The following is a 24,663-nucleotide window of genomic DNA, read 5'->3' as shown; positions in this document are numbered from 1 at the left end:
TGCCATCTAATCTCGAAATTTCAGGAAACTCATACGATGATGAAAAAGAGAGTTATTTTTAGCATAAATTTTTTTGAGACGAAATTTCGGTAACGAAATTCGTACATTTGCAATAATCGATTTTTTTATGTACAAAGAATAATTATCTCTTTCCATAAAAAATTCGAACAATATGTACGATCGAACAAATAAGTGAAAATACGGATTATGTGGTCTTCAGATAGGGTTACCAGATTCAAAAACTGAAAAAAGAGGACGCCTGGTGCGAACCTTAAGCAGTGCCGTCTTAACTTCCCCCACACACCGGGCCGTGCCCAAAGTTCCTCAAGAGAAGAGGTGCCTCAGAAAAAGGAGACGTAGTTGAATTTTTCAGGTAGGGCCTACAAAAAATCCCTTGGCTCGGGGGACACATGATACTCTTAAGACGAACCTGACTGTCAGACCCACCCTTGTGGAAGGTTATGGAATTCCAGTACTTGTTTCCTTTACTTCTATTGTCTCGCTCAGTGTTACAGCCACAGCTCCTTGCAGAGTAACTAACAGTTTTAACTTATTGAAAACTTCGTCACACTTTTACCTGCGCAGCTTCCAACTATTTCAATAACTGAAATTGTTGGCACTAAAACTACGCAATTACATCATAATAAAAATGTTTAATGTATGAGTTATGTTTGCTTTACCTAAAACGTTACTCTGCGGGGTGACTGTGAAAACTGATGAAGAAACTGATATTAATGACATTTTGTCACTTCAAGATTCAGATGCAAGTATGACAATGTTTGATCTTGTTGAAGACATTGCATTTTCTGAAGAAGAAGTGGCTACTGGCACCTCTTTCCTTCTAGAGACGTGTATCAATGCTAAGAACAACACTGGCAACACTGGTAATTCAAACTGGTCCATACCATGTCAGACGAGTGCTACTACAGCCAAATCCCGTTATGACGAACTCCAAGAGACCGGAGAATCATTTCGTTATAACGAAGTTTCGTTATAAAGGAATTCCACAGGTTTTTGTATTCTTCCTATGTAAAACTTATCTGGGGGGATTAGAAAAGTGTTCGTTAAAATGAGATTTTTACTGTAACTGTACCTGTTAAAACGGGATTCGACTGTATATGCTTTCATCTGTAAATCTTCCGGCATACGAGCATGGCCCCAGCAGGGCTTCTAGGCTAGGATCTTACACGGGGCCCATTTATGATGAATTTATAGCATGAAAAAAAAGATGAAAACCATCCAGGGCCCTGTCAGCCCCATACTTATAGAGGGGCATGCATACGAGAGACCAGGGCTCAAGTTCACGTGAGGGCAGAGATGAATTTTCCTTTCCTAAACACTGATATCACTTCACACAGCCAGTTTTCCGTATGTATTGAGGGAATATAGGCAATTGTATTGAGGGAAAAATGTGCCGATTTGTTAACAGACACGCGTGTGGTAGTGAATCTGCGGTCAGCACATCCTTGAACGGGGGCCTGACTGACTAAGATTTTTAGCTGACTCCTTATATTGTTACGAAAAATATCGGTAGCGCAATTTTTGGAGAACCCCTCGGGACAGTAATTTCCTGTTACCAAACCAGAAGTGCAAAGATAAACACTCGAATCGTGTGGAAAGATCGAGAAGGTCTTCGTTGACCTCCATATGATGGCACCGCTAGACCGGTACTACGGTAGAATTTATAGACAATTCGATGTCTCTTTGAAAGCGATTGGAGGAATAGAGACAGTAGTCAGAGTTGCTGGACTGTTAGCTCAGTGCGAGAACTCTCAATTTCGTGAAATCGAATCTGTAAATACGTATAAAGAATTGTTGAAACGTTATCCTCAATGCAAGATTGTGAATAATTGTAAATAGCTATTTTCGGTGAATAAATGTATGTGTGACGTCCTGAAGATTGCTTCATAATCTGATCATTTCAAGGACTTGTGAGAAATTATCCGGAACAATATTGACTTTCAAGACTATTCATAGTTGTAAATATTTGGAAAAGTATAAGACCGATTCTCCTAAGGCCCCCAGATCCCTGCCATACTTTCACATGAGGGAGGCATGGTATTAACAACCCGCGAGCCCTCGGGAGAAGAGTCTCTCTGGGCCCGTTACTCCTATAAGACTGAAAGTGCCAGTCACCTCTGTTCAAAATCCTATTTCATGTATTACTCATTATTCTGTTTCGCATATGTCTCGTGAACGTTATACTCCTTAGCCACTTGCACTCTGCAAGAAGGCCCTGCATTATGAAGCCTCATCGGAAAGGTTTTTTCTGACGGATCTGAATTCCAAGACTTCTAGCGTGCACCCCGCCCCCCCTCTAAATACAATTTCGGTGGATGTATAGAGCAAAAATAATTTTAATCTCTGGGGCTAACCCCGATTACATCTCTTGTAATATTGTAGAGGGCCAAAAAATCGTTCTCGCGCACGGCCGCTAAACCACTACGTCCGGCACTGCTTGGAGGGCTACACGTGGCCCGCGGATCCTGCGTTGAAGACACCTAGTTTAAAGGGTGATATTTACGGTCCCTGCGGTCCGGCGCTCAGGGCACCAGATCCGCCTGCAACCCCCCCCCCCCCCCGTTGCTACCCCTGTTTGTGCAAAAGTAATCTGAATTAAGAAATCTTGTGGTCTTCCTTCACTAGTTTTTAGAAATTTCCGTTGACATGAGTTTCAGCTTGCTGATGAGAATTGTCCGTGCACTGGTCGGATTTCACGTTACTAACGATTGGAGAGTTAGTTGAATGGCTTGTATTTGTCTCAATGAAATATATGGGCGGAGAATCGAGATCCGTACTAATTTCCTTACGTGACGTATTCCAGCCCTCAGCTTAAATTACACCCTGTGGCGATAGTCTAGGGTTGAGGACGGAAAGAAAACCAAGTGCGTCTCACAACACATAGCTTCACCTGACAGGCCTCATGATTATCAGATCAGAACGTAGTTTTCAAGAATGAGTATACCAATATTGGGAGGTAGGGCCCTTTGTCTGGGATCTTTTGTGGGTCCCGAGGGCAGGTTTTCCATGAACCTTTTTTTTGTAAATTTATAGTGTGGAAAAAAAGCATTGTCCTAAGGAAAAGGGCCGGAGTCCTGTCAGCCCCACCCTTGGGGAGAGCATGACTTCCCACACCCATAGAGGTCTAGAGCAACGTTACCTCTAAGCTGTGCTCACGGAGAAAACGTTTCTGTGCACACCAAAGATTTCAGCTTACGGAAGTTTTTCCAGCATAGCCCAGGTCTTTGACCACCTGCTTCTGCTTATATCTCTTCGTTGAAACAGAGCGGCGGGCCATGTGGTTAGGGAATGATGATGTGACCAGAGTCATTTCAAGATTATTATACGTACTCAGGCAAAGTGGTAATTTTCATGGGAAGAGCTCGAATGCATTTACGACCGCGCACCGTGTCTTCCAGGACCGATGCGCTAAAACGTTCTCTGTGTGCTATGTGACGCAATTGAGACACAGACGCAAAAAGAAAAGATACCAAAACTTACGGAGGTGTTTATGTGTATTTATTTATAAAATATGTATTGAGAAATAGAGTTCAAAGAGTCTTGTTGACGAAATCGAAGGTCCTCCTCTGCTGCAGCTTGAGTTTGGTCTCGTTGGCGACTCTGGACTCTTCGACGAAGGACACTTTGGCCTTGAGGCCTCGTCCGTCCTGGGCCTCGTTGCTGGTGAATATTATGATGACAAAATTCCTCCCCATTGAAGTCACGGTCGTACCGGATGGAATATCTTCGTCACAGAACCTGCACAAAAGGACGAGAATTGCATTTTGTTACGTAATATTCCAACAATAGTTGTGAGAGTCAGAAGCAGAGGGTTGCAAGTGATCAAAACTGAGTTTTGAGATAACAAACTTCAAAGTTGTTGTAGCATATTAGAAATTCTACGTGGTAGTCAAACTAGTGCCCGCTAGAAAGCAGCTCTAGTACATAGAATGGGTCTGTTGGTCTGTAGTCAGATGTTAGGTAAAGGAACCTCTATAAGCACTTAACTCAATTTAGCAAATTTTGGCACTTGCATCCCTTTGCTTCTGACCCACTCAATTATACATCGAAGGCTATAGATACATATATCGTAATGGAGCTCACATCTCTCCGTCATTGTGATCGTAGACTCTGATCTCGACCCTCTCGTAAACACATCGGTTCCTGAACTTGCTACTCGGATAATTGAGCCTCTCCCTGAAGCTGAAGTCGATGAACTCTACCTGGACCCTGTGGCCTTCGGGAGCCTACGGAATAAAAACAAAAGGAAGCTTCTATTAGATCATGGGTTGAGTGCACAAAAAAACCCCTGGGTAATTCTTCCAATTCTTCTTCGGGCCCGCAAAGCAATTCAGAATAAATAGTTTTAGAGAAATGGTATTGTCAGTATTTGGACCTCGAATATGAAATTCAGTTATTACCCCAAGTAGAGATTATTCAGCTGGTTATGGCTCCAGAACAGTGTTTCTCAACCATGGCCCATATGATCCCCCTTCTCGGTCCAGGGGACATTCTAAGGGGGAAGGAAACGGATAAAAACCAAATGAAAGCGGAAGCCATGATAGCTGGCTGGGGAAGAGGAGCACAGTGTAAAAAAATTCAGATGTAAAGAAATAAATCTTTCAAGTGAAATATGGTTTGTGAAAAATTCTGACTGCTCTCAGAACCAAAGCCATCTTAAAGCAAGGGCCCCAACCAAGCACGGCCCGGGGACGACTCATGACCATAGAGTAGCCCATACGGTGAGATATGTAGTGCTCTATGGTGGAGCTGTGTTGTCTTGCCAAGATAGAATTATCATTTCATTTCTCCTGGTGGCAACGCCACAAAAATCGTGAGTCAAAACCATCTGGATTTAGGTATTTTTGTGTTTACGTTATACCACTCACTGGTGCGCGTGTTTCTGTCGTTCTCACGCACATGCTGTATTTTTCTCTTTCAGTATTTGTTTCTATGATGTAAATATATTATGTGTTGTAAATAAATACTTGTACGTATATAAACGAAACAGTCTAAAGAATTCACCAAAGATTGGCGATACCGGACGTGAAACAAAAGAAACCGTCATGGCAGAGGTGAGTGCAGTAGTTATACCGCCATTCAACCCGCATGATATTTCGTTATGGTTCATAATGTGTGAAAACACTTTCGAGTTGGCCGCCCCGAAACCGACAACAGAGTCAGAAACAAAATGCAACTGCATGGTTGCAAATCTACCTCCCGATGACGCATCTCTAGTATGAGACATCCTCATGAACCTGAAAACTGCGGAGCCATACGAAAAACTAAAGCGCGAACTAGTCGCACGTTGCAGAGAATCCTCGTCTACACAGCTTAGGAAACTTCTCGCGAGTGAGCCATTAGGAGATCGGAAACCGTCTGATATTCTCCGTGAAATAAAACGAAGAGCGGAATCTCACAGTGTTTCGGACGAACTATTGACAGAAATCTTCCTGCAACTGCCGAAATCTACTCGATCTATACTCGCTGCCGTCAGCCCGCTTACCCTTGACTGGCCGACAAGATCCGAGAAGCAAGCCCGCCTCATGTAGACGCCGTGGAAAAAAAGTCAACAATCGGACATGATTGCACAACTCCAAGGAAAGGTTGCCCAACTACGCCGCGAACTGAAAACAGTTTTGCGCGTGTGTTCCCGCAGTGTTTCGCGCTCGCGTTTCTCCCGTTCAAGATCAGCAACACCACCTACATCGCCGGATAGACAATTTTGCTGGTACCATAAGACATTCGGCAATCAAGCCAGAAGGTGCGCTTCATGCAGGTTTATAAAAAACGACGAGGGCGGAGAGTAATAGCGACATGCTCCCTGCCAACGACATCTCGTCACTTATTTGTACTAAATGTACCAACATTTCATTCCTTGTGGACACTGGATCTGACGTTTCAATACTCCCAGCATGCAGCACTGACAAGCGTCAACCACTTCTCCAACTTTCCGCTGCAAATTAGACTCCAATAAACATCTATGTTAGCGGACAGTCATTTTAGATTTTGAACTAAGCGGAGCCTTCCGGTGGAATCTCCTCTTGGCCGAGGTAACGAAACCGATTCTTGGATCCGATTTCTTGCACAATTTCAATTTGCTTCCGGACTTAAGACGATGATGTCCCCTCGACACGAGGACGAAACTCACTGCACACCGTGAACTAAAGAAGTCAGACGTGCACTCAATCAAAATTTTCGACGGTGACGCAACTTATCGAAGCCTGCTCAGCAAATCCTCGCAGAACACCAAACCATGCTGTGAACATCGAGGCAACAGGTAGGCCAGTTTTTGCTAAAGCTCGCCGTCTCTCCCCAGAGAAGTTACCTTGTGCCAAAAAGCAATTTCTAGACATGCAATATCATCCATCAAATGGGATTTCATCGAAGACATACATACGCCGTTTTTTTTGCTTGCCAAGTATTTGCGCCGATTTGAGAAAAGAATGTAACCTTGTGAGAATTTTTTGTGTAAGTAGATAAAAGAAACACGTTTCTCACTCGAAATCTTTTTTCCATGCTTGTCTTTGCGTGAAGGGGGTCGTACATTGGAATAATTTCGTAGAGAGGGGATTTAAAACTGATTAAAGCGTTATCAAATTAGAATTAATATAAAGTATCAATAAGGCGTCTCACTGAAAGAAGGAAGTAAATAAAGAAACATTCCACACAGGTTATAAAATACGGCACCTGCTCTTTCAACATTCTCGCAAAATTGGACGAAGTTGGAGCAGAGGTAGGCATCTTCAGCTGTGAACGGAGTTGAGGCAGATATCTTTACCTTCGAATGGAGTGAAGTCAGACATTTCAGCTGCGAATGGAGCGCAGGCAGGCGAATCCAGGGCGATATGTCGTAGAAGCGGCTTATTGTTTAGGCGATCATCTCATATTTTATGAGACAGACAAATTTCTTCCATAATAATCGGCTTTTGATAGGAACCAGGGGCGGCTCGAGCTTACCTGCCGCCCGGGTGCAAAAAGCCCCTAAAGATGACCCTGGGGGGAAATTGGCAGGTCTTGAGTCGAGAGGACCTGTAGATAAACCTGGTTTTTGTTCAGAAGAAAGCCGCACACCATTGTTTACCGTGCAAAATGCGCGTGACCATACATCCCGCTTTTGAAGCAGATTTTTTTCTGCTGTGATCCAGAATTATTTTACCGTTCTTAATAATGCTAGATAACAGGTAATTTAATCCTTAAAACAGCACGTAATTTGGGGAGCCATCATCACTTGTCCTGTAAAGATTATGTATAACGAAGTTATTTTTTATCAAGAAATTTATTTCAAAGGTGTTTCTGTTACTCCAGGGTCAAGAGAGAGCCGAAATGAGAATCCAAATTTTTCCTTGGACCATTCTGGGAAGAGTACTAGGTGAGGGAACGAAAATGAGCACTTGCCCCTTTTCATAGAATACAGAGGCGGCTCATTGCGGCCGCACGTGGTGCCACTGAAGAAGGGTGCTAAGGGGCCATTCAAGTATTACGTAAGCAGATTTTCAGCCATTTTTGACCCCCCCTTCCCCAAGTTTCTAGAATATATAAGGTTAAGTATTAGCAAGCGCGCGCTTCAGAATGAAACTGGTTTTGACGTCACCCGAATCCTCACGTGACCCACTCAAACGGGAGCATAATGTAAAATTGTTGGTTTTTCATGAATTTTTTCGCATAGTTTTTACGTTCAGAACTTCATCATTTTTTTTGAGCGGATGCCACAAAAACCGCTCATTGTCAAGATATTTTTTTTTAAATTGTTAAAAAATTTATTTGATTTTTATTGAATTTTTTTTCCCCAACTCATGTATGCAATGTTAAGTCAATGGAAGCAGCTTCTCTCTTCCACGAGAGGGAAATTCTAGAAACCACGAGAGGGAAATTATCAGGATCGCGTCTTTACGGAAGAAAAAACATACAGGGAAAGAAAAATATTTATTGGTAATAACAGTTATTATTAATTATTATTTATTATTATTAATTATTATTTATTATTATTAATTATTATTTATTATTATTAATTATTATTTATTATTATTAATTATTATTTATTATTATTAATTATTATTACACATTGCATTCAAGGATTGAAATCATCCTGATTTCATGCATTCGTATGCATGAATGCATGAACTTGCTGTAAGGGTGCTCTTCTTTTGATGATGAGTACAGGCAGTGCTCGCGACTGGAAAAAGGTTGAAGAACCCTACTTTATAATACGTTTGGTTAAACCTAGCGTGCACAACTTCCGGTCCCCCAGGGCCGAAATTAGGCAGGTGTAGGCAATATTTTACGCTAACTACATACTTTGAAAAGTCAAAACTTGAAATTTTATTGAACCCATTGATGGAAAATACGTCGATTTATTAAAAGAAACACACATATGGTAGTGAATCTGCAGCCCCCCACATCCTTGGATGGGGGCCTTAATTTTTGAAAGGACCCCGAGACTAAGATTTTTATCTAGCTTCTTTGGTTGAAATTCAAGAAAATTTATATTTTTATATATTTATAAACATAAGACCGATAACTAAAGCCCCTACAGCCCGGCCTGCCTTTCCCATAAATTGACCATGCCTTAACACTGTGATGAGCCCTCGGTGCAAGGGACTCACCCTATCAGACTTAAAGCGCCAGTCATCCCGATTCAAAATCTTTACAGTATTAGACATCAGGGCCGCAACTAGATGCTTGGTCAGCCGGGGCAAGCATGCATTTTGGCGCCCCCTCATAATGTTGAAGGAGAGATTAAAGAGTGAAATTTGCGCCCCCTCTAGCACAGCGCCAGGGGCACCAGACCAGCCTGCAACCCCCCCCCCCCCAGTTGCAGCCCTGTTAGACATTATATTGTTTTACATATTTCTCGTGAACGTGAAGCTTTGTAACCACCTGCACTGCCCATACCCAGTCTGCCCATGCGCTAGAACGACCCTACTTACTGGGGCCTCCTCCCGGAAAGATTTTTTACGGATCCAAATTCGAAGACCCTCTCCCGCCCCTAAAAGAAATTTCGGTGGATTTATAGAGCAAAAATTAGTTAACCTCTGGGCCCAACCCCTACCACCAGGACCGCAAAACTGTTCTAGCAGGGCACTGAAAGGCCAGTCGTGATCCAGGCTCTGTCCCTGGTGGAATGTAAGCCATTTACCCGGAGGGGTTGGATCACGCTGGAGAGAGCCGGCCACGCCGGGAGGCCTGGTCTCCCTACCCCCATTGCTCAGAGCAGCTACCAGCCCGGGGCAAGCCCAGGAGGGGCTCACATACCCAGCAGACGTCGACGCCGCCCCCGATCACACCCCCGGGGGACCGATCCAAAACACCCGCCTGGAAGTTTTTATTTTATTTCAATATCAAAAATTTACAAGATTTACACAAGAGTATTTTTCCATCCGTTTGCTCTGGACCGCTAGCGGCGCGACAGGTGCCCCGAGTGGGCGCGGTCTTCACATTGTGGGCTGCTGCTAATTCCAAATTAGAACATTTAAGAGTTTTTGGATCTATGTTAACAGGCCATACGCACTGGAACCTGGGGTTGACGCAGTTCGAACCCCTCCCTAATAAATTTTACGAGGGGACTGAGCCCCGCCCCCCCATAATTAATAAATATACAATGCAACAACCACTGCTACCCCACCCATAGTGGTGGGATGACAAGAGATTCCATACGGCTCGCGAAAAAGTGTTGTTAAGAAAGTACCTAGTGCTTACAACACGATAACTGTATCAGAGAGAGTTTGTGGCCCGCAGCTAAAAAGTACACGCCTGGGTAACACGTATGCGAAATCGAATTATTTATCTACTCTATAATATAAAATCACAAACTCGAAAAGGGCCTGTTGCTAAGCAACCGAGTGACGGAAGTGGGTAAAGTTTTTGAGAGACGGAAATCTGTTACGTTTTTGTGTTACGGAAGTCGGTTACGATTTTGGGTCAAGTATTCATTTAACTCTAGCACATATTGGGACCCATTTGACCCATCGGGACCATGTTATGTGCATGTACCGAGAGGCTCCCATATCCTACAGCAGGGCCCTTAGGCTGGAATTTAGATGGCGAGCCCCCAAACCAGCTTTTCAGGGCCCCTCTGTGGTTAATTCATAGTGTGAAAAATCAAAAAGTGATAAGAATCGTTCTGGTCCTGTCAGCCCTGACCTTGTGGGGGGGGGGGGCGGGTCATGCCGAGAGGTATGTATATGTATAATATACATATAACAACAGTGCTCCCAACACACAGGGTCGGGGTACCCGGGGGGGATTGTACGTATACCTTCATGGGAAAGTTAAAAGTTTTCATTTCCAGGGGCCCTTGATGGATCTCATTGTTTTCTTGCTGCTTTAACGTTGAAAAATTTGCGATAGCGGAAGCACAAGATATATCCAGTCTGGGGGCTCCAAAAAATTTGCGAATTCGGTAACGGGTAGTTGCGTGGGTGGTCCTGGATTTTATTCGTTGGTAAAACGAATACAAATGAAAATTTTTCATGGCATTCGCACCGGGGGATGACCGACAAGCTTCCAAGTCGGGGCCCCAATGAGATGGATGAATCTCATTATTTCCTGTTGTAGAATTTGCAACAGCGGATGCCCGAGATAAAGCCAGTCTGGGGCCCCACTAAAAGTATGCGAATTGGTGTCCCGGGTAATAGGTTGGGGGCACTGGATTTTATTCGTTGGTAAAACGAATACAAATGAAAATGTTTCACGGCAATTGCAGCGGGGGATGACCGACAAGCTTCCAAGTCGGGGGACCCCATGTTTACAGGTTTCATTTTGGGGCTCTGGATGAATCTGGTTCTTTTTGTTTTTTAACATTATACAATTTGCAACAGCGGAAGACCGATATAAATCCAGTCTGGATTCCCCACTAAAAATCTGCGTATTGTGTTCCCGCTACTGGATGTGGGGCCCTGGATTTCATTCGTTGCAAAATTGAAAAAAATGAAAAATTTTCGTGGCCCCTTACAGGGCTGTGCCCGACAAGCTTTCAGGTCAGTGCTCCATGAGAATGTTGATAGGTTCTACTAATTCGGGGCCCCTGGATGTATCTCATTGATTTTTGTTGTTTAACATTGTAAAATTTGCAACATATCGGTAGCCCGACGAGATATATCCAGTGTGGGCCCCACTAAAATTCAGCGAATTGAATCTGGGGGCCCGTTTCTGGGGGTGCTTGATGAATCTCATTTGTTTTTTGTTGCTTTATCATTATTTTTATTAAAATTCGCTTCTTCAGTAAGCTGGTGCTTTCACACGTCTCTTTCCATAGTACGCTGATGAAGTGGGACGAAATAAACAAGATATGTTGTGAAGAGAAGAGGGGGGGGGGGTTTGTCCGCCAAACGCGGCAGGGGGGCAGTGCCCCCCTAGTATTATATAATGCACTAATGATTGTGATGCAGTAGTAACTATGCAGAAATTATTCAAGCATCAATTAAACATTTTGAAATTAATTTTATCCCTGTTTTCATTGTCATATGGCCCGCAAACCGAAGAGTTTGAACATCCATGTCGGGGCCCAAATCAGACATGGGGGGTATCCGTGACCTGGATCAAAGACGTTTTGTTAATCAGTGAACGCATGTTGTTTAAATGTTGGAGCTCCTGGGCAGGGCCATAACCCGGAGGGGAACGGGTGGGTCTGGTGCTCCGGATCCTGGACTAAATTTTGGACATTACAAAGGGACACCAAAATACTTGCTTGCTCCGACTGACCAAGTATCTATTTGCGGTCCTGTCCCAGAGCAAATGCTTCACTTCCCCATGCGGAAATCAGGCCCTGTTCTATGTTCTACAAGTAATGTGGGCAACCGATGCTTGGTCAGCCAAGCAAGTACATATTCTGGCATTCCCTTGTAATCAGGGTCGCAACTGGGGGGGGGGGCGGGCCCTTGTCAGCAAAATTTCGTCAGCAGCTTAGAATATTTCATATCTTCAAAAAGTGTGGTTGATGACGTAAGCAACCTTCAAACCCACCCCCCTTCCCCCTTGTCATCAAAAGTCAGCTAATCCGAAAACCCCCTTCCCCCTCTCGATGCTGACGTAATACTTGAACGACCCCCTAAGTCTATGGTGAATGGATGAAAAAAGTTTCATTGGCCAAAGAAAATGATTCCTGTCCGTTCTGGAGAGGCGCTAATTCCGATATGAAAGGGCAAAAAATATTTTTTTTTTGCTAGGAATTGTTGGGATAAGTTATGAGGGAGGGGCATGACCCAAAAAGGTAGGGCTGACAGGGCTCCAGCCCGAGGGCCCGGGACTCTATCCTTATCATTTTATTTTCAGGCTTTAGAAGGGTCCCCCATTTAAAATGGGGCACGCGAAAGTGCACCGCACCGCACCCTTTGCACCCTCGCTTAAGCCACCCCTGATAGGAACGATCACTCCAATCGCCCCCTCACTCCGGATCCGCGCTTTGTATAAAAGCCGAAGTAAGCCGTTTTACATCTCATTATATCTCACCTGGGGACGATTGCCCCATCGTCCCCCTTGGATCCGCGTTTGGTATGAGAGTCGAAGTAATGCGTGTGGTGACAGCGTCCACCACTGGATGACGCAGTCCGCGTAATAGGGAAAAGAGCGCGCCTTCACACGATGGAGGAACTGGACTTGCGTTTTGCGGCTCAAACCAGACAGTCGCGAGGTCCGCTCGTTCTTGTAGGTTCTCTAAATTCAATTGTATAATAAATGTTAATTATCTATTAATTGTGAAGGAAGTGTTTGTCTTCAACCGCCACATTCCTACCCCACATCATGCCTCAGTAATATCTCACCTGTATCCACCAACTGCATTTATCGGCTGGAGGTCTGCGGCCAGGGTATCCCGGGGTCTGGATCTCCGTCGGCTCCGTTACGTTCCCTCCACACACGGGCGGCTCTAAAATAAAACAACCAATAATCTCCTGATGGAATATGTAATCATTGTAAATAAGAAAAGAAGCCAATTTTACGCCAAGGAAAGATCTCTCTTACCATAGTAATCGTCCCTGATCATCGTCTCGCAGAACTCTCCGGTCGTGTGAGGTGGGCAGGTGCATTTGCACGGTTGACCATCTTGTTTATAGGGCTCCAGGAAACCATCGTTCTGGCAATCGGATTCCTTGGCGTAATTTGGACACTGGCCTAGAAGATAGAGGAAGCCAAAAAGAAAGTGCTAAGAGATCCTTTTCTTGCCATCGATGTTCCGGTTCAAACACTTTTGGTTCAGAACTGAATTTGCATTGGCAGACGTCAAACGCAACTCCGTCACCATCTGTAATATGCTAACCCCCCTCCCCCCTCCATCCCTATAAATACGCTACTGCCCTGCTATGTTCTTCTCCTGGTTCAGAACTGAATTTTCATTATCAGACATCGAGAAGAACATAGCAGGACAGTAGCGTATTAACAGGGATGGGGGAAGCTTAGCAGGGCTTATAGCCTAGGGCGGCAATTTCAGAGGATCAAAAAAATTGAGGAATGAGCTAGGCCGCAACTAGCGAAGGGCAGGGTAATGGGGATCCGGTGCCCGGGTATTGGACCAGGAAGGGCGCCGAATTTACTCTCTTTTCCGTTCAAAATTACGGAGGGGGAGGGGCTCCACAAAACACTTGACCTGGGCGACAGTGTAAGCTTTTGTTTCTAGTTGCGGGTCTCGAAATGAGTGGTCAAGAAAAACAGTAAAGTGACGGCAAAATTTGTATATCCTTCAGAAGTTAAAAGCACAAATCCACCCATGCCTAGGTCAGTGAGTGACCAAACGAGCGATCTAGAGAGTTAGCAAATAGGTGAGTGAACAAAAGAGTGTGAAAGCATGTGAGTGACCTAGAGCGCGTGTAAGCATGTGAATGACCAATAAGAGTCACCTAGAGCGCGTGTAAGCATGTGAATGACCAATAAGAGTCACCTAGAGAGCGAAAAAACAGGTCGGTGAGTGATCGAAAGTGTTGTCCTGGAGAGTGCGTGGGTTTGGGAGTGTCCTAGTGAGCGTGTGAGCATTGGATTGACCCAGAGAGTGTGTGGACATAGAAGTGACCTAGAGAGTGTGTGGACATAGAAGTGACCTAGAGAGTGTGTGGACATAGAAGTGACCTAGAGAGTGTGTGGGCATGGGAGTGACCTAGTGAGACTGAGAGAGACTGAACTAGAACCTAGAGTGTATGTGTGAGCCTGGGAGACTGGGAGAGACTGAACTAGAACCTAGAGTGTATGTGTGAGCCTGGGAGTGACCTAGAGAGAGTGTGAGCATGGGGTTGACCAGAAGAGTGTATGAGCATGTGGATGATCTTGAAAGTGAGGGACCAGATCAGTGAGCGACGAAAAGACTGGCCTGGGGAGTGTGTGAGTATGTGAGTGACCAGAAGCGTGTGCAAGCGTGTGGATGACGAAAGAAGCAACCACGAGAGTGAAGGACCAGATCAGTGAGAGAAAAAAAGAGCGGCCTAGGGGGAGTGAAAACATAAAAGTGGTCAAAAGAGTGAACTAGAGAGTATGAGAGCATGGGAAGAGTCAAAAGAGTGACCTAAAAGATGTGAGAGCGTGAGAGGGGTCAAAAGAGTGGCCTGGAGGATGTGAGAGCATGGGAGGGTCAAAAGAGTGGCCTGGAGGATGTGAGAGCATGGGAGGGTCAAAAGAGTGGCCTAGAGAGTGTGAGAGCATAGGAGTCACCGAAAGAATACGCAAGTATTGGACTGATCGAATGATTAAAAGAGTGCACAAGTATGGGAGTGATCGAACGATCGAAAGAGTACGCAAGCAAATGTCCCGTAACAGTAAGATATGTTGGAGGCATGATCACGCCTCTTGGGACAATGAGCCTAAATCGCGTTTGCGACAGAGCCCAGTCGTGATTGGATCGAGCTGTAACTGCTCTAGTCACTCGTTTTTAATCACTCACTGACCTAGTTCCTCGCTCTCTAGGCAGAGGCTTATTCATAATTTAATCGCCCGTCGGGCAATCCAAACTTTGCCGCTCTCTCTTCTCCCGTTCTGTATAATGTTTTTAAACCACTCATTCCTCAAATTCGTGGCCCCTGCGAACTTGCCACTACAGCCTGCTTAGTCCTCTTTCTGAAGACTCCACGAACAATTGTACGTAGGTAAAATTTTAATGTATATACTCACGGCTGCAACTGTACAGGATATTGGCGAGCTTGGCGTCTCGGAAACTGAGGCCTTTGCTGGCTCCTATCAAGACCTGCTTGTGTGGGTCCCAGGACACCATGGTGTTCTTCTCAAAATGCCTCGACGTGAAAGCCTTACAGAAAAGAAACGCATTACCTCTCTCGTGTCAACATGTATATCACGTGATAGAACATGAGTATTGATCGCGCGTGCTCTTGTGTCACTTACCATGGATCCGTAGTGCATGACGGACGTGTAATCGTACAGGACGCCCCTGGGCGACTCGATGCCCTTGTCGAACTGCGATTTCAGACCGTTCTTCATGTTGTCCCACAGTAGGTCGATGAAACCGTCGCGATCGTTCCTCGACTGCTCGTGGTAGAAACCGATCGCGTGGCCGATCTCGTGTACGATCAGGTTCACCTAAGTGCGATTAACATGGAAACCATGCTGAAACATTTGAAAGATTGTATAAAAAAAAATCATGCACGATTTACTGTTTAGGTGCGTTGAATCGTCCCGTATTTTACGGGAGAGATAAATTTTTCACCCATTTTTTGGCTCTTGATGGGGGCGATTGATTGCCCCCCCCTTTATCGGCCCTCCCACCTTCTAAATTTACGCAAGTGCCGAAGCAGACATCTTCAGCTGTGAACAAAGCTCTTAGGTAGATATTTTCAGCTTCTGCAAATAGACCCGAGGAAAATTCTCGAAAATTTCAACCACTTCCAATTTTTATGAGGCCCCCGGGCCGTGCCCGGGTGGACCCATGCGTTAAGACAGCACTGGCTAGCAGCCATTATGCCAATGTTATTTTCCCAAAACTAAGTTTTTTGTTAGATAAGGAACCCTGTGTTTGAGAACCCTGTGTAGGAGCTGTAGACTCAGAAGCTGTAGGTGACTCACCGACAGCATTTATTGCATCTGCTGTCAGCTGTTGCCTAGAGAATTTTTTTTGCAGAATTTTGGCAGAAATATGACGAATAAAAAAAAGGGGGGGGGGTTCAGGTGGTGACTTTGTGCCACCTGTTTTTTCAGGGTTTTTTTTGTCCTTTTTCACCAGTTTGTTATTGTCCCAGCAATGTTTCGCAAGTAGGTGTGGAAGCTGGGTAGTCGACCCCCTACCACTACTAAGCCAGACATGTACTTCGTCCATATTCCTCTGCGGAACCTCTAACGAATCGGTACATGGTGGAATGTGCGTGTACGTGTAGTGAAACCTGGCGTGAAGTTTTCTTTCTGTGTAATGTGCTTGTTATGTGTAGTTCTGCCATCTGCCGCCAGTTTCTATAACTATGAGTGAAGTGTAATGATTGGAGTTGATTGAATAATTAATATTGCTCTCTGGGGCGAGACTTTTTAATGTGGAGATCGGGTCGCATTTGCGCCTCGAAGTTGGGAACCACAGGAAACAAACTTCAGCCGACCAGGGGTCGACGGTGGAATCGACCCTACCGCAATGCTGAAATGAAACACTTGAAGAAGCTCTTAGTGTGATAGATGGCGGCACTGAAAAATCAAACACAACACTACATACGCATTCAGGGATTTAGGTACACGCACAATTACACTTCCGGCACAATAGGTAGTAAATCGCCCATAGATTGTGATAGACCTAAGTTGTGCTCGGTTTGAAAGAAAGAAAGATAATCCCCACTCTGGGTCACTATACAACCGCCCCCGCCTCCTCGTTCAAAGTGCCTGTACCCGCTTATGCGTTAGAGTGCGCAAGCATGTGAATGGTCAAAAGGGTGACCTAGAGCAGGGGTCTTCAGCCTTTCTAGAGTCGCGAGCACTGGATATGCCCATCATCAAACGAAGAGCACCAACTGTGACATAAGTATGCACGAAATCTGCAAAATCTTAATCTTTGGATGAAATTTTTTCATTTTGCAGTGTGTTTTATCGAAGCGTTGATCTCGTGCTCGTGGGTACAAAATTGGACTCGAGCACTAAGCACTCCTGGTGCTCAGGAGCAATAGGGTGAAGATGGCTGAATATCTCCTAGAGAGTGAGGAACTAGGTCAGTGAACAACCGAAAGAAAGACTTGTGTGAGTGTGTGCAAGCATATGAGTAGCAAAAAGAGTGACTCAGACACACAGGCGTATTTACAGAATTGGGAACGGCGGACAAATTGGGAAGTGCGGGAAATATTAGCAATGAATGGTCAAGACAACCAGACTAAAATGGTAGAAGGACGGCAAAATGTGTATGGCCCACATGCGGCAAAACCATAAATCCGCCTCTGATCTTAAGACGCTACAGCCCGAATAGAGGCCCCGCATCTGATAGGAAACTACCTGAGATTCAAGCAGAATCGGATTCGAGTGTACGAAGCATTGGTGAGTCTCCAGAAGAATGGTGAATGGATGGCTGGAGGAAGACTGCAGAAGCTCTACTCTTCCGAGTGGTGTTTAGGTGTACCAAATCGAATAAAAACAACTACATTTTAAACAATCATCATTTCATAAGAAGTCCTTACGTGATTGCATCCACGGCCGATGTTGATGTCCTGTCCGGAAAACGGGCTGTTGACCCTTCCGATGTACGAGAAACACCTGGAAATATAAGAACCGGACATCCTTCAGCGGCATCTGGAGGCTGAATTCTGATACATTGTTAAAAATCACACTGTATAATCATACTGTGCAAAGTTAGCTCGTGTGTTAGAATATCCTATCCTTCTTCTGCATAGTTAACTCGTATTTCTACTGCACAAATCCTTCATACTGCATCTTGTCTTTCTACAGCGTAATTTTTCTCACGTTGCATCGTGCCTTTCTACCACGTACCTCGTATTGTAACGTGTCTTTCTACCACTTAACTCGCGTTGCAATGTATCTTTCGATCACATACTCGTGTAGCAACGATGCGTCTTTCTACCTAATAGCTTGTGTTTCAATGTGTCTTTCTACCTAATAGCCAGTGTTTCTCAATGTGCCTTTCTACCGCATATAGTTGGCTCGTGTTTGCAATAATGTGTCTTTCTACCACATATTTGGCTCGTGTTTGCAATAATGTGCCTTTCTACCACATATTTGGCTCGTGTTTGCAATAATGTGCCTTTCTACCACATATTTGGCTCGTGCTTGCAATCATGTGTCTTTCTACCTCATAGCTCGTGTTTCAACCATGCGCGAATCCAGAGAGCTGACAATGGGTGCGACAGCCTCTCGAATAGCCCGATAAAAAGCAAAAAGTATACACATCCCGTTCTTTACGGGACAGCAGTTACCATCGTTACACAGACAGTAAGTCTCGGTCACCCTTCCTCCGACACATCACTCGGGATCCACGCTCTGTTTAAACGCGTATTTCTAATGCATGGTTAGAAATACGCATTGAAACCAAATTGACAACTCATGTCACCTAGGCATTGCATGGAAAAATTAGAAGGTTTCGAAGACAGGAAAATAATCTCATCTCTGGTGTCTTTTGTACACGTAGGCTTATATTTTGTCATGAAGTATACTTGAGATAACAAATCGTTACTCACCCAGGTTTGTCGGTCCTGAACTTCAAGAAGTTGAAATCGACGTTCCTTTCCCTGAATCGCAGGCAAGTCTTGTTCTCCCAATGTTTCATTGCCTTGACGATGTTCACACGAGCGTCCTCTGGCACCGCTGGTTAATGCGCAAATAGATAGATTTCTCAATCAGTTGGGTCAGTGAGTACATATTTATGTACTTATTGTTCGAATTTTGGGACACAAAGCCATGTGGGCTCTGGACAAATGGTCCACATGCCCATATGGAAATCTAACCTTGGCCAAGACCAATGCGTATGAGGTCTCTTTTTAAGTTCTCGATCTAATGACATTCGACTTCTCGATTTCCACCGATAACCCAACGATTAATCATCAGTGATTCCAGATCTTATATACTGTGTGATCGTATGATACTGTGGAAATCGCATATGAATGGTTCTAGACTCGATATTACTTTAGACAATTATATACTTATCGCGTTAAGTCACCACGATCACAGCTAATTGGATTACAAGTGATACGCTTGCGAGACGAGAGGTGTGGACAGTGCTACGGTGCTTAGACGATGAGCCCGTACAGAGCTACCGATGGTAGCTACTACTACTACTATCTATCTGCCTGCTCGATGTGGTGATGACTGTTCTATCACTCCCTTCATACGAGGATTTTCATCATGGTGCTTTGGCTGATCAACTCTCATAGACACTTCCAAACCACCAGCGACATCCGCGACTTGAAGTTCAAGATTACGCGCATGGACGCTTATTAATCATCGACCATCACGAGATTCGAGATTTTATATTCATATTTATATATGTCAGCTAATGTACATTATGGTATTATGATGTATGTACATATATACGGGGTGATTATAAAAAAACTATCCCGACATATGGGCCCCTAACTATCATACCATTCGCAGAAAGTGAATGAAATTTTGGCATAAGGTATTTTGAGGTATGCGCGCTCAAGAATGATATGGAAAATGACAGTGTCACTCTAACAGTTACGGTTACAGTGAGAAAATTTCGAAAATATCAAATGGCAACACCAAGTTTTTTGTATTGGAATGCGATCTCCATACTGAAAAACACTAAATAGCGTTGGAATGGCACCTGTAGCACGAAAATCCTCGGAGCTAGGCAAGGAAAAAGGACTTTGCCGTGACTTTACCAGAGCATTAATGTTCGTTTCATTCGTCACACCGTTTCTTCGGCTGAGATCCCACAAGGCCTGATTAGTCCTCCACAAGGTCATGTGGAAAACACAATAAAATGCTTTATTTTATGCTGCTTCTCTGTCCTTATTGGTTGTCCTCACTTTTAGCTTATCTACCGCCGGTGATTTTCATGCTACAGTTGCCGTTCGAACGCTATTTAGGGTTTTTCACAATGGAGATCACATTCCAATACAAAAAACTTGGTGTTGCCATTTGATATTTTCTCACTGTACCCGTAACTGTTAGAGTGACACTGTTGTTTTCCATATCATTCTTGAGCGCATACATCAAAATACCTTATGCCAAAATTTCATTCAGTTTCTGCGAATGGTATGATAGTTGGGGGCCCATATGTCGGGATAGTTTTTTTATAATCACCCTGTATATATATATATGTGATCATTTTATATTATGATCCGCACGTTGGCGAGTGCTATGTGAAAAAACTAATTTTTTATGTGGCCCTGAAGGTTATCTGATGTGGCTTGCTCCCTAAAACCTAATTTTGTAAAAATGAACTAAGCGGCACATTTACAAATCGCTTAAATGACCAGTGGCGCAATTCCAGAGCATTTAAGTGGCCCGTGGCACATTTTCAGATCACTGAAGTAGTCCTCAAAGATCACTTTCACATTCAGAGATCACTTAAGTAACTCGCGACACAGTTCCAGAACACTTAAACGATCCGTGGCACATTTAGAGATCCCTTGAGTGGCATGTGGCACAGTTCTTTAGAGCACTTAAGCGGCCCGGACACGTTTCCAGAGCGCGTGAAGGATCCGTGAAGCATTTAGAGATCACTAAAGTGGCTCTGTAGGGGACTTATCTATAGGTAGAATGTTAGTTCAGGTTCGCAATAACTATCGAAAGGTTTTTTTCCGTTTTCGGCGCACCGAATAAGATGCCATAAGAATATTTCATGTCTTCATAAAGGGCGGTCGATGACGTAAGCATTATCCAAACCGCCCCTCCCCTTGTCATCAAAATTCAGCAAATCGGAAACCCCCTCCCCCATCGATGTTGACGTAATACTTGAATGACCCCTATGCGGAAAGAACCATGAAAAATTCCGGTCTGGCGGTCCACCGAAGGCATGGCCCCCACATACTAGAGCAGGGCCCCCAGGCTGGGATCTTTTGCGGGTCCTCCCCGACCACACTTTCACGGGCCCCTTTATGATGAATTCATAGCGTGGAAAAGCAAAAAATGGTGAAAATCGTCCCGGGCCCCAGGGCTGGAGCCTTGTCAGTCCACCCCTTGTGGGGGCCATGACCCTCAGGGGTAAATAAATGTATTTGATTGTGGAAAAACAGGATATATATTATATAGCATCGCCAAATGAAAACTACTTAACGCTAACTCACTTACATGCATGGAAGTTGTACGAGATGTGACCATTCGGCCACAGAGTGACCACGTTGATGACACCCTTGACGTTGCGCCGGTTCCTCGGCACGACGATGTCGCCTTGGACGATCCTGTCCCCGTCGTCGGTCCGCCTGGGTGTTATGGCCGGTATGATGTCCTGTTAATGGAAAGGACGCGTGATATTCGCAATGTACAGTATTTCGGATGTGATTACACTTAATATTCCCCGAATTGGTGACTTTCTAAAGGTCGCCCGCTAAACGTGAACAACGACAACACACGCGAGAGGTTCTTAGGGGGGAGGGCCCGCGGGATGTGTGTGTGTTTTTTTTTTCTTTCTTTCAAACTGAGCACAACTCAGGTCTATCGCCACGGGCAATTTCGCTACCTACTGAGTTGTGGTGGAGGTGTAAGTGTGCGTACCTAACAGTCTGAGTGCGCGTATCTAGTGTTGTGTCTGATTGTGATAATGTTGTTTAATCCGCAAGATATGTATGTGTTGCAAACCGAAGCATAAATTGGAACGAAAATGCAGCGAATGTTTACGTCATACATGCTCAAACCCACTTTGCCCGCGGGACAATTGTGGCTCTCGGAGTCATCTGATGTGACCTAAAATCTAATTTCGTAAAAATGAATCGCAAGCTACACATTTCCAGATCATTTAAGTGGCCCGCGGTGGAGTTCCACATCACTTTAGTGGCCCGTGACACATTCGAAATCATTTATGTATCTCTCAATGTATTTCTAGATCACTTCAGTAACCTGAGGCACAGTTCCAGATCACTTTAGTGACCCCACTGCACAGTTCCAAATCACTTGAGTGACCCGCACTGCAATCAGGATCACTCAAGTGATCCTCGGCATATTTGCAGATCACCGCGGCACAGTTCTAGATCACTTAAGTGACCCCCGGTACATTCACAGATCACTTCATTGACCCCGGTACATTCACAGATAACTTAAGTGACATGCGGCACATTTACAGATCACTTCAGTGACCCCCGGTACATTCACAGATAACTTAAGTGACATGCGGCACATTTACAGATCACTTCAGTGACCCCCGGTACATTCACAGATCACTTAAGTGACATGCGGCACATTTACAGATCACTTCAGTGACCCCCCGGTACATTCACAGATCACTTGAGTATTCTGCGGCGTGGTTCCAGATCACTTAATTAAGTGGCTCGCACTCGACTAAAGGTTGAACACCCTTGGTCTCTACAGCATATCATTCCCTGGGTGTCCGACCAAGGGTCCCTTGGAGAAGTTCTAAAAATCAGGAGGTATTAACCTTTTTTGTGGGACCCAAGTTTTGGTCGCGACCCAAAGGTAAAGAGCCCCCGTTCTAATTGAAACCACTCCCTCCCCCCCCCCCCCTTCTCCCAAAACTACGCATCCGACATAGCGGGGCAGAGGGGGCTTTATGGTTTTCCCTCCTGCGGGCCTACATATACTTCTCCTATTCTAGTCTAAGAGACCCATTCATTCCTGAAATTTGTTTCCTTGGGCACTGTAGGGCAGAGGCTTTCAACCTTTTTCTAGTCGCCACCACTGCCAGTGCCCCTTCATCAAAAGAAGAGCACCCTTACGACGAGTTTGACATACGAATGCATGAAAAATCAGGATGATTTCAGTTCTTGAATTCAATTAGTACAAGGTGTTCAATTGGAACGTTGATGAAGTGCTCGCGAGCACGAAATCGGACACGAGCCCACTGGGCGATGCTTTAGGGGAGCACCGTGGTGCTCGCGAGTTACGGGTTGAAGATGCCTGCTCTGGGGGGGGGGGAGTGCCAAAACTAGGTCCCGCACGGGTAGAGATTTCTTCTCAATCCGTCCCTGACTCACAGGCTTGCACATTGTTTTGGTCACTCGCATGCTTGCACACTCTTTAGCTCACTGGTTTTGTCGCTCGCTCTTTATACAGAGACCGCCCTGGGCTACACCCCGCTATGTTACCCCAGTGAATATGCCTCTGTGCATGAGTCTTCAACACACGGCCCACCTAGTAGTTTGGTAAAATGTGCGCAGTGAAGCTCAGTGGCCCGCGGGCGGCCTCAATAAAATATGAAATATTAAGATATCACAAGATATACGGAAGACTGGATGTTGTGAAGATATTTATTATTTGAGATGTTAATTTTTTTTTTTTTTTTTTTTTTAAGGAAGGAAAAAACTCATCTCAGCCTCTACCGGGAGTCGAACCCGGGTCCCTCGATTGCCGGACGAGTGCTCTGACCGCTAAGCTACAGAGGAGATAGAGATTGTGTTAACAAGTGGAGAGCGACATTCATGTCATATTAAGATATCAATTACTGAAATATCAAAAACCGGTAACGGTTGAAGGCGCCCGCCGTATATAGTGGCGGTGCTCTACCAAGGGGCCATCAAAGGAAACTGGTCTGTGACCAATTCTCGATAATGGATGGGGATTCCTATCAACAGCATAAGAAAGATGCAACACTGCACTGGTGGAAAATACTGAATTTACGAACCGAGTTCGGGAAAGCCTCCTCGAAGTCCCGGATCTGCTGTACGCCCAGCGTGCAGAGGACGGACATCAGGACCAAGGATAGAAGCCACCTGAGTTTCATGCTCGTCGAAGTTCGAATGCTGCGAGGGATGGCAAAGAACGACGACAACGAAGACGCCATCCTCGGCGGGACCCTCAAAAAAGAAAATACGATCAAATGCGGGTTCATGGACGACGACAACAACACGAATAAAGTTATTGATTCAAAAAACCCCTATCATCAATTAGTGGCCTGACGTGTATGACAAGCAGCTCGTTGACAGGCAAACGTCCATCAGCGAAGTGACGTCTCGCTGTCACTCAGAAGGTGTAATTACCTTGTCAGAGAGTGCAGTTACACCTGGAGCTACCGGGCGGCAATGACGGGTAAAGACGACGATAAAAAAGAAAACAGGGTGTTCGCACGTTATCATACGCTGGGTGTTGCAATTAAATGGGAGGAGAGGAAAATGATTTACCTCGGGGCGCTAAAATTATGCTTCGAGGATATTGGTAATTAAAACTTATTAATGCCGTTCACATTAATTAGACAGTAGGTAATGAGGGAGATTCGCGGAGTGAAATCGCCAAGCAAAAACTGATATTTGGATATTTATATCTACGTAGTTATATTGTGCGTTTACCTGCGTAGTAATAATTGCATCATGTGCAGTAAAACCCCTCTTGTACGGACACATAAAAGAGGGGGGGGTGACCGTTAATCAGTGGTTTGAAATGCATAATTTTTGATATACAATGAGGAATTCTTATTTGGCGTAAAAGAGGGGGGTGATCGTTAACAGGGGCTTTGTTGTATTATATAAGGTAATTATAAATTTTCTGATATTTACGTGATGTGTACCACAACACGCAGTAAAGCGCTGTACTCAATGCGTGATGCAGCACAATACATTATCTGGCGCGGTATGCAGTACACTACACCACAATGCGCTATGCATGATGCGCAATGATTTTTGT

At 44.7% G+C, this 24,663-nt stretch overlaps 1 protein-coding gene across 1 annotated transcript; it reads right to left on the bottom strand.

Annotated features, from left to right (window-relative positions):
- Nucleotides 1–3,501: 3,501 nt before the first annotated feature.
- LOC149067709 (blastula protease 10-like) lies at nucleotides 3,502–23,833 on the bottom strand. Its single transcript, XM_089252161.1, has 10 exons — nucleotides 23,669–23,833; nucleotides 21,166–21,322; nucleotides 18,588–18,714; nucleotides 17,574–17,649; nucleotides 15,319–15,513; nucleotides 15,091–15,223; nucleotides 12,961–13,110; nucleotides 12,762–12,865; nucleotides 4,105–4,247; nucleotides 3,502–3,759 (listed from the first exon to the last, which is right to left on the bottom strand). The coding sequence occupies exons 1-10, from the start codon at nucleotides 23,825–23,827 to the stop codon at nucleotides 3,552–3,554; spliced, it is 1,452 nt and encodes a 483-aa protein (XP_089108287.1). The 5' UTR covers nucleotides 23,828–23,833; the 3' UTR covers nucleotides 3,502–3,551.
- Nucleotides 23,834–24,663: the final 830 nt, after the last annotated feature.

This window comes from Pholcus phalangioides, unplaced genomic scaffold, assembly GCF_987345545.1.
Source record: "Pholcus phalangioides strain wild (caught in Gottingen) unplaced genomic scaffold, Ppha-v1.0 ptg000028l_1, whole genome shotgun sequence".
Lineage (NCBI taxonomy): Eukaryota > Metazoa > Arthropoda > Arachnida > Araneae > Pholcidae > Pholcus > Pholcus phalangioides.
This window is presented reverse-complemented; position numbering and strand designations above follow the sequence as displayed.

Coding starts and splice junctions, on each gene's coding strand:
- LOC149067709 (XM_089252161.1), bottom strand. CDS start 23,827: ATGGCGTCTTCGTTGTCGTCGTTCTTTGCCATCCCTCGCAGCATTCGA. Junction 17,650..18,587: donor TTCAGGACCGACAAACCTGG/GTGAGTAACGAT, acceptor TTATATTTCCAG/GTGTTTCTCGTACATCGGAA. Junction 12,866..12,960: donor GATCAGGGACGATTACTATG/GTAAGAGAGATC, acceptor GTTTTATTTTAG/AGCCGCCCGTGTGTGGAGGG.